The sequence below is a fragment of the Cupressus sempervirens genome, chromosome 3, assembly GCF_028749045.1.
Source record: "Cupressus sempervirens isolate cs-2001-9-10 chromosome 3, ASM2874904v1, whole genome shotgun sequence".
NCBI classification, from domain to species: Eukaryota; Viridiplantae; Streptophyta; class Pinopsida; order Cupressales; family Cupressaceae; genus Cupressus; species Cupressus sempervirens.
In genome coordinates this window covers 324823790-324834544 of record NC_143120.1, presented here as the reverse complement: position 1 = coordinate 324834544, position 10755 = coordinate 324823790, and the positions used below count along the sequence as shown (strand labels likewise).

The following is a 10755-nucleotide window of genomic DNA, read 5'->3' as shown; positions in this document are numbered from 1 at the left end:
TCTTTTTCCGAGCAGTTCTCCTATCAATGAGCTCATCATCATGAAGATCAGCAAGTGTCTTAGCCCACCACTTAGGCTAGATAGGAGAATGACCAACAATAGTACTAGGAGATGCTTGATCAGGAGGATCCTCATCAAAAGAAGCTGGATCAAACTCAGGTGAAGCATCTACAAAGCGAGGTGATCCTAAAGGAGAAGCTAGAGGTGTCCATACAGGTATCACTGGAATAACTAGAGCTGCAGGAGCTATTGGAGCCCTCCCATCAGATGGACCTAATGGAAGCCGAACTGCCAAATCACGAGCCATCATAGGCTAGTTTGTTGGATCAGGAACAAGAGAAACTGGCATGAATAGTCCTCGCTGCTCATCAAAGACTACATCACGACCGTAGATGAGACGAGATGTCTCAACATCGATCAAGTGGTAGGCTTTTTGAAGACTACTATATCCAACAAGCATCAGTTTCTAACTCTTGGCATCCAACTTGGTGTGTGATGCATCAGGGATCCAAACAAAAGCAAGAGAGCCAAAAACATTCAGGTGACTGATTCTGGGCTTGCGACCTAACCAGGCCTCTTCCAGAGTTTTACCTTTGACTAGCACTGTGGGTGATCGGTTCAATAGATAAACTGTAGTGTTAATTGCTTCTGCCTAAAATTGCTTTAGAACATGTCTACGTTTGAGCATGGAACGAGCCATCTCAGTGATTGTCATGTTCTGACGTTCAACTACATTGTTTTGTTGTGGCGTGTGGGGTTTTCCTAACTCTCATTTGATGCCATGTCTATCCAAGAAGTTGAAGAAAGCATTAGAACAAAATTCCCCCCATTGTCTGATCTAAGAGTAATAATAGATTTCACAGACTTTTTCAACTAAGGGTTTAAACTTTTGAAATACAGGAAATGCATCTCATTTCATTTTAAGGAAATACACCCATATTTTTCTACTGAAATCATCAACAAACAACAGAAAATACCTATACCTAAGAACAAAAGGAGTGGCCATAGGGCCGCAAATATCGGCATGAACAAGCTGAAGTACTTGAGAAGCTCGCCAAGAATAGCCACTGGTGAAAGTTGTGTGATGTTGCTTCCCAGCCTGACATGCGTCACAGACTCCAAGCTATTGAGTTTGAATCTTTGGCAATCCAAGAACAAGCTCATCCTGCGCAAGCTATGAGAGATAATGCACATTTAAGTGCCCACATCGTTGATGCGAAAGTGTGCTGACAAAAGATCATTGAGCAGCTATAGCTAAGTGTTAATGTTATAATTAACTTATATTAAGAGTGTATATATATATATAAAACCATTATAATATGTTAAGGATATATTACTTGTGTTATAACTATAACTAATGTAAGTTAATATGTTAAAGAGACATGTCTCTTCAAGAGACATGCCTCTTCAAGAGACATGCCTCTTTAATTTACATATATATTCATTAATATAGTAACTTGAAAAACACATAAAATATCCATAAGTGCTATTACAAGTTACAGAACAGATTAATGGATCATATCTTCAACATGGTATCAGAGCAGCATACGATACCAGGGACTTGTTAGACTTTCACTTACATACATGGATCTGGGTGTAATACCTTGTCTCATAGATTTGATAAAAATCATTTGGACTCACCTATTATTAGGTCTTCTATTTGAGATAGAGCAAGATCAGAACTTTCACCATATTAATCGTAGGATAGAGATGATGAGTATGATAGAAGCCCTTATTGTTGAACATACCAACTCTCAAATAGTAGCAGAGTATGGGAAGATGCGACATTTGGGATCAAAGTAAAATATGCTTTATTAATTGACCCTTTTCTGGCTGCTTTCACTTCATAGCCTTATATATTTGGATATATGTGGATCGTGTCAAGAAGACTGTTGAAACTTTCCCCGCTGATCATTACAAAATGAAATTAGCTCAGAATTCAGTCCATGTGTGGGGACTATTATGACAATTTGTGGAGCCGTGCTGGCTGCTAAAGTGTGATGTTGTTCACTTGTCTTCATCATAACCATGGTGGGGATTGGTTGAGTAATGATGTTGGGCATGCTTATGCACAGTGAGGGCACAGTCAAGACAAAGAGTAAGGTGAAACAAATGCTCAGATTGCATGATAAATGCTGGAAGAGCCCATCTTGTGTTCCCTAAATCATCTATCTGAAATCTATTCAATGAATAAGGAAGAATGTAATACTCAGGAGATTTTTTTATTTTATTTTTTTCCTGAATCAAGAAAGGAATGATCCAGAAGATGCAGCTAAAGCATGTACAGGTTGTACTTGTTGGTTTTTTTTTTTTTTTTTTTTGCTGAAGTGGTGGATAACTAAAAGAAGTATTGCTAGAAGCTCCCAGTGCTCTTTATGCCCCTATGCCTGAAATGTTTGGCAGAGTAGACATACTTGATGATGTATTTCATGGCAAGTTTATACTTGCATTTGATGATGAAGAAGCTATCATTACCAAGACAGTACAATACTTGAAGAAGAGGATTCAAGGCACACTCATCACCAAAACTTGATAACATGCCACGTGCTTGGGTTATTGAACTTTGTGTGGAGGGAATAGTGATGCCCTCATACGATGTTAAGCTTGTCAATGACAAAGTTATATAGGAGGGAGATCCATTACAGACATGGGTCCCCGATTCCACCAAGTGCAATAGCACTAAGATTTGGATCTGATGGGTGTCGTGATAAGACATATAAGACAAATTATTAGTTTCCACTATAAAGAAAAGTTTGGGTTTTGAGCCTAGTGATCAAGTCAGATCTAGATCTCAGGAATGACCAATGTAATCGCAAGTCAAAAATTTGTGAAGATGTGTTTTCTCGGACTGCAAGTCAGACTAGGATGTGAATCAATGAACAAGGATGAAGTTGGATCAGGCCTAAATACAGATTGGTTGTCACTGACTTGGGGTTGGGAATTAATCAATATCAGATCATAGATCACTAGCAAAGAATGAATTGCATCGCAGATAGACAATGGGCCAAATCTGTGTGCTACATAAAGAATGTTGAATTGAATTTTTTTTTTGGAATCCAATGTCTTGAGTGTGCAAATTTGTATGTCTTGGTTAGCAAGTTCAATGGACAATAGAAGATCGGGTCACTACTTTCTAGAGATTAATGACAACTACAGAATAGATATCAAATCAATATTGGAAGCGAACAAAAAATTAAACGAGAATCGTGAATTCACATGATTGAATATTAAGACAGATTCTAGAAAGATTTGGTTCAAATTGAAAGTGATGGTTTTATCGGGTTTGAACTCTCTTATGATATAAGGAAGCATCAAATATTTGAAGGGATTACTACATTCCCTCGCATGTCTTGATTTACCATTCAGTGCAGACATACGATTGTTTTCAAGGTCCAGAATTATATTTTGATCAAGTGGGAAATTATAATTTATGTAGAGGTCGATTTAGATGTTTGGCATGTAAATTTTTTATAATTTGTCAAATGTCATGAATATGAAAGATGGAGTAAACATATTTGTGAAGGAGATGGTTAATTTATTTTTGAAAAGAGAACACTAAAGTTCTTAACACTATAGTGTAGCCAAATTTATAATCGATGTAGATTGGTTGTTGTGACTGAGAATTTGCAGACATCAGCATAATAAATTTCATGAAATTCTTTGAACCTTCACAAGATTTTGCATGTGTGTGTGTGTGTGTGCGCGCGCGCGCGTGTGCGTGTGTGAAATTCTTTGAGTGCGTGCGTGCGTGTGTGTGGAAGGAAGAAAGAGTTTGGAGTTAATAATCTTCAATTGTACTGCAATTAAGAGGCTACTTATGTCACTGGCAAGTTGGGCTGTAAACCATAGCAGAACGAGACTTGCACATTTTCAAAGGATCAAGTTCAATTAAATATTTTTTACTTAAGAATAAAGAGGTGGACAAGGAGATGGGAGATTATGGATGACTTCCCAAAGATGTTTTGATAATATAACTCTATTAAGTCTTAGCACTTCCTAAGAATAATGTTGATCTTGCACATCATTTCTATTCACCATCAACTCATCCTAATGACACCATAGTCGATATTGATAAACAATAATGTTCGAATGAAATGACAGATAATCCGCATCATGGGAATGTTGAAGCTATCATAGCTTATCGATAGTTTTCGCATGTAGCTAAATTGGAAGACTGCATACAACATACAGTGACTTCATGTAACAAAAATACTAAGGAGAGATGCATTCTTATCAACTATGAAATAGGAGATGAACAAGTCTGAGAACAAAATAGTCAAAGACGAGTGACCATAGAGGATTATAAACTCATGGTATGTTTTGGCCATCTACTACCAGCAATGTCAGAGATGAAGTCTATCATATATGATGTGATGCAAAATTGTTCTAATGATAAAGAGTGAGAATTTTACATTGTGGCGAGGATAATAACAAATGTTCCATTCCCACCTAGATCAACTTTAGAGGGGAGATGTTTCATTAGAGGCTACCTTGGAAAAAGAGAGGGAGTAGATAGAATATATGATTCAGTCAGAAGACCTTATGCTATCGGGATACCTCTTGAACTAGGAAAGCATGACATGACTTGCTGCTAGGCAGTTAAAAGGATGATAACATATTCAAGGAGTTTGAAAAGTTGATATCAGAGGTCATAAGGTTAATATTTCTTCATGAAGAAGAAGTTCCAAGTGCAATCCCTTGTAACACATTCTTATCTATGAGAGATAAGTTTGAGGTGAAAACCTTATTCTCTAATATGTTTTTATGGTGAATGTTGTGACAACACCACGTGATAGTATTTGTGGAGAGTTCATGTGAACTATTGATGTCATACATGTATGAGGCTGTCCCCTGTGTACACCATGAAGAAGTGACGACTTCTAAATGTTTATCACTTGTATTAGGAGAAGTTGTTGTAAAGTGGCGTGGTTACAACAACTTGTAGCATGATTCATTTTTGCGAAATTGTTTCATGCAAAGGCTTTATCTTATAAATCAACAACTAGGTGGTTGATATCATTAATTTGATTATCTACAAGTTGCTTGTATAGATATATTTTTGGTACTTGGTGTATATCTTGCCTTGATATTCTGATAGGCCATTACCACATTGAGTACTTGGTGGATATCATTTAGTTGATGTTCTGATAGGCCATTACTCAGAGTATTTGGTGAATATCATTTGACTGATAGTCTGATAGGCCAATGCTCATGTTACCAGATATGGTATCAAATAGTAATTGGTGAATATCATATGTTGATATTCTGATAGGCCAATACTTACATGATATCATATTCTAGAAATCTTCTGATCAAAGATTTCTTATATACATTTTTTTTTTTTGAAATATTACCTATGGTGTAATATCCATGTGTTTTATCCTTCTTCATTAAGAGGGAGTGTTAATGTTATAATTATGTTGGATAAATTATATTATATCTATGAGATATATAATATATGACAAATATTATTTATGTGATAATTAACTTATATTAAGAGTGATATATATATAACCATTATAATATGTTAAGGATATATTACTTGTGTTATAACTATAACTAATGTAAGTTAATATGTTAAAGAGACATGTCTCTTCAAGAGACATGCCTCTTTAATTTACATATATATTCATTCATATAGTAACTTGAAAAACACATAAAATATCCATAAGTGCTATTACAAGTTACAGAACAAATTAATGGATCATATCTTCAACACTAAGTCCTGAGAATTACTAGAATCAGTAAGTCTAAAAAAAATCATGATCCTTAAGACCCACTACAACAGTAGACTTAGTCGCCTGATCACTAATGGTGCACCGATGTGAACTGAAGGTACATCAAGGAATATGAGATTCCTCCCAGTAGACTGAATCTGAATGTTGCCTTTACCGACAACCATCTACTCTTCTCTGCCACCAAAAATAACAGAGTCTGAATAAGCCTGGTAGTTAGTAAACTAGTCTCTGCTATGAGTGAAATGACGAGAGGCACCTGAATCAATGTACCAGGCATATGACTTCACATGATATGCAGGTCTTTTAGCCATGGAGGCATAAATCTATTGCTCAATGTGCTCTGCACTGTTTGCTTTGGGCTGTGAACCTGATTACTTAGACTATGTAGCTAAGTGTTTCTGACACTCAATCTTCATGTGTCCAAACTTAGTAGTTGCATTGAATGTTCTTCTTTCTAGAACCATCTTGGATGGAGCAGAAGACTTCTGCTTAGATGGCTGTTGAAATTTTCCCTTATCCTTCTGAAAGGATTTCGCAGCAAAGGCTTGCTCGGTGGAGGTGGAACTGGAGCTGCTACTGAACTATTGGTTCCATCGATCTTGCTAAAGCAGCAATGTGCAGAGATCAGTAAACTTCAGATCAACACTAGTAGATGCGATGCTGAGAGTCTTGATAAAATGCTCATAGGATTTTGGTAAACTCCGAAGAGTGATAACCACAATATCCTCTTCCTCCATCTTGCAACCGATGGCAAGTAACTAATCATGAATTTCCTGAATCCGATTTAGGTGTGCATGGAGCAAGGTGCGGTCATCCATGACAATAGAAAACAGAATGCTTTTCAGAAAGAAGGCTCTGCTTTTGTTAGAAGTCTCATGAAGGCCTTTGAGATGTGTCCATAACTCAGCAACTGTCTTCCCTAATGGAATCTAAGAAAGCTGATCATCAGCTACAGATAATTTGAGAAGCATCACTACCTCTCAATTATTCAGATCCCAGGTATCTTGATTAGGACCTAGAGAAGTTAGACGCTTCGTAACACCCAAAACAAGTTGATCGGTGTTCCCATATTCAAAACTAGCGATGATCTGCTGCTTCCAGGTGCCATAATTGCGATAATTGAATTTGGAGTTATGCTCGAGCAGAATGTATCAGAGATGCCATGGCATGTTTTTCAATGAAAATCTATGAAAATCTGTTAAGGCACATTTTTCAAGGCAAAAAATACAGAAGACTCAGAAAAATTAAAGAGTGACCTAGAAGAAAGCTTGAAAGACCTAGAAGGAATATGTTGTCAGTTTCTAGATCCGCTGGCTTGAAAATTGAGGCATGAAAAACGACACTTAGAAAAAAAAAAAGGATGACAACCTAGTCGAGCTCTCGAAAAACCCACCAAGAATTGGCAGTCAAAAAAATTTTTCCGACCCCACAAAGTAGGGTTTTGAGCAAATACACCAATCGACGGCCATGAAGGTTTTGAGTGCAAAAAAAAAAGGTAAAAAAATGCAAGAAGATGCCCAAAAAAAGACAATGGTGGTATTGAGATAGGTGTTTATTTTGTATCAAACAAAAATGACCCCAAGTGCTACAGAAAACACAAGTTCTATCTAACATTTGTTGCACAAAATGAATGGTTGTTGTTCTCTGTTTGGACCAGAGAAAATGGTGATGCTGATATCACGCAAGAGTTGCAGAGAATGCTTGATTCAAGCTGCCAAACACACTAAATACCACCACCGAAAATGTGATTTTTGTTGGTCATGATTTTCAGAGAGGATGTGAGTTTTAAAAAAAACGACCTCCGGATTTGCGATTTGCTATGAGTTGCAGAGTAACAGTTGCAAAATCGTGATTTTCAAACGTGAGTTGCAAAACCCTAGCTCGAGATTTCAAATTTCACCAAGCAAAAAACCCTAGGTGGGTTTTAGAGAAAATTGACTCAAATAATTTTGAAAAAATTTAAACAAATAATTTCAAGAAGAAATTATGAATTTTTCTGAAAAATTTAAGTATTAGCTCTGATACCATATTACGATGTAATTGGTAAATACTTGCTTGTTATTAACAGAGACCGAAAGGTGAATTTATACAAAAGAATGAGACGATGTTTCCGTAAGAAATGATCGTAAAGAATAGAAGCATTCTGTTCTAGAGGAAGCAAAAAACGAAAGCAAACTTAAAGCTTAATAGATATTTACAAGAGATAACCATTAACTAATAATAGACGACTTTATCTATTATTGTAATAAATTATATTTTGTGAATTGAATATAAAAGAGTTAAGAAGCAATTGGAGCTAGAGCTTTGATCGGGAGCAATTGTGTAAGTGTATAGGTAGAAGCTTTGTCTGTAGCTTATACTTCTTTCTTAATTTGCAAAATAGTTTAGTTATTCTTACTTTAGGAGTCTTTGTTCCCTAATTGTAAAGCTTTTCCATATAGAAGCACGACTGAACTTAGAGCCAAACTGATATATTTTCAACTGGTCTTTGAGTTAGTGAAGGTTTATCGGTATCACTGTTTCCAGCTCTTGATAGAAGTGTAACTAGAGATTCACCCTGCCCATTACTCGCTCCACGAGTAAGTGAATTCTTTCTTGAAAGATTAGAAGAAAGGATATTGGTAACACCCATTTTATAAAATCTCTTGACTTCTTACTTACCTTGAGTTGCTCTAAGGAACGGTGAGAAAGAGGAGTCTTCCCTTTAAGGTATGAGAGACTCTGTCTCACACGTTGTGGTTGGTCATCCTATTTTGCGACTGGATTTTTACCTAAAACTATCGGTTGCAAAATCTCCACCCAACATGCCAGACACCGCAACTTGATAGACCACACTCAAAGTGTTGCTTAAGATTGTATTATATCTTCTTCAATTCCCTCCTTGCTAAAGAGGGAGTGTTGAGAATGTTAGCCTCATAGTAAATTGAAGAAAATATAATATATGATGATATTAAATAATTGATTATAAATCTAATTATGAAAGGTTGATTATAATATACACACACATACATTTACCATATATATAAAAACTGTCATAATATATATTATTAATGCAAAGTAACCAATCACTATCAGTAGAAATCTGTTAACAACAACTTGTATCGAATGCAGATTATCATTGACTATAGATATGTATTGTGTGACATTACCACCGATTACTTTGGGTAAGTATCGGGTGAGTTGCAAATCATATTGGATGTATTACTAATGATGTCTGTTATGAAGCGGTGCTTCTCCAAAGCACTATAGATATGTATTGAGGCATGACCACGTAGGGTCATGCCCCTATGTGATCATGTTTCAATACACATATATATATATATGTGTGTGTGTGTGTGTGTGTGTGTGTGCATTTCAAACTGCAAGATCATATCAATAACAGTGGCATATAAATCTGAGTCTGAAAATCAGAACAGTATAGATATATTAAATAAATTAAATCTGCATCAGCATTGTATAAGGAAGATCTGCACACATAAAGTAAGAGTTATTATCAGTAAAAGACATACATAAGAAGAAATACAATTTAGTGAGTCTCCACCAACCACGATCAATAAACCTTACAGAAAAATATCCACCCAACACAGTCACACAAAGAATACAGAATATTATGAAATAGCCATGATTTGCATGAACATACACAACTTGGTTTTAGTTTCTTTTAAGATTAAGACAAATTTAAGTTTGTTTATAATTCTTTGTTTTGGGACCACACATACAACTTGGGCAAGGAGCATTTTAGAGTCATAAGCCAAGACACCCACATACAACGAGACTGGAATTAGGGCCTGATAAATGTATGTGCCTGTATGTATGTAAATCCAGCTTCTTGGGTTCAAAACAAGTATATACCATGTCCTTAAGGCCAGGTTCCAGCTAGAAAACTAAGAAATAAAAAAAATGATACTTTCAAATATCTATAGAGTTTGAGAAGGTTTGCTTCAATTCTTCCAGTGTAATATATTTTTTATTGTCGTGCTACATTATAGGGGAAGGGAAGGCACTTTTCTAAGCATTTTTACTATCTTATAGTGGTCTAGAGTCCATGGCATTATGTCAAGATCTAATTCGAAATGAAGCATTCTTCACATTCCCATATAACACATACATACAATGTAATTTTTCCATATTTTAAGTTTATTGATTGTATGAGGACTAGGAGTCACCCCATTAAAATAATATCAGTACAAATTTTATGCCATCAAATTAATGACATAAATGTTGAAGATCTTGAACATTACCAAATAATTTAATGCGGGTTGCCCATGAAGATAATTATAAAGCCAAAATGGTTTCTTCTGCAATAAAGCATTGTACAAACCATGAGCACAGAGCACATAGGGGATTTTTCTAATGAACTGTTGTCTCAGTAGACAGCTTTCGGCTGTATATGGGAAACTCAAAAAGAAAAATTTGTTTGAACAGTGTTGGCAGTCTTGCATAAACTGCTGGCGGAAAGAGAAGTAACGGACTGCAATTACAATAACATCAAATCGAATTATCAAACTGACTTATGCCAACTAATGTAAAAAACAAGCATGGGAACTTCCAAATTTTCTCAATTTTAGTCTTCAATTTTATTAAGAAACCAAAACACAATTCACTACATTCCATGATTTTATGTGCTGAAGAAAGACTGGAAAACCCCTTATAGAGACTTAAGTAAAATAAACATGGTTTGATTCACATAACATAATTATGGTAATGAATTTGCTCCTAGTGTACAACCAACTAGTCAAATTTAATTATAACTATTCGTGAAATGCTGACAAGGATCCTCTGGTAAACAGATAGATAAATTCATATAGGAAAGGTTGAAAGAGGCTGTTAGTACAAGAACTTGTAGAAAGTTACCTGGTTATCCTTTTGTAATCTTGATACTCGGTAATGCCACCAAATTTCTTATCTGCTGAATACTGAAATCACCATAGCAGAAGCACAAAAAATGCAACCATGTGAGATTTTCATTTTAATAATTTCTCTGAGAAAAATGTCTTGCCGATCATTTAAATTATTC

The 10755-nt window shown here is 35.7% G+C and overlaps 1 protein-coding gene across 1 annotated transcript in view; it reads right to left on the bottom strand.

The window, feature by feature from the left end:
- Nucleotides 1-9847: 9847 nt before the first annotated feature.
- LOC149566301 (uncharacterized) overlaps nucleotides 9848-10755 on the bottom strand; it is a 115731-nt gene continuing 114823 nt past the window's right edge. Inside the window, exons 8-9 of the mRNA XM_089819713.1 lie at nucleotides 10593-10654; nucleotides 9848-10209 (exon numbers count right to left, since the gene is read on the bottom strand). Coding sequence (XP_089675839.1) covers nucleotides 10089-10209; nucleotides 10593-10654 — 183 coding nt within the window. The 3' untranslated portion in view covers nucleotides 9848-10088. The remainder of the gene's footprint in view (nucleotides 10210-10592; nucleotides 10655-10755) is intronic.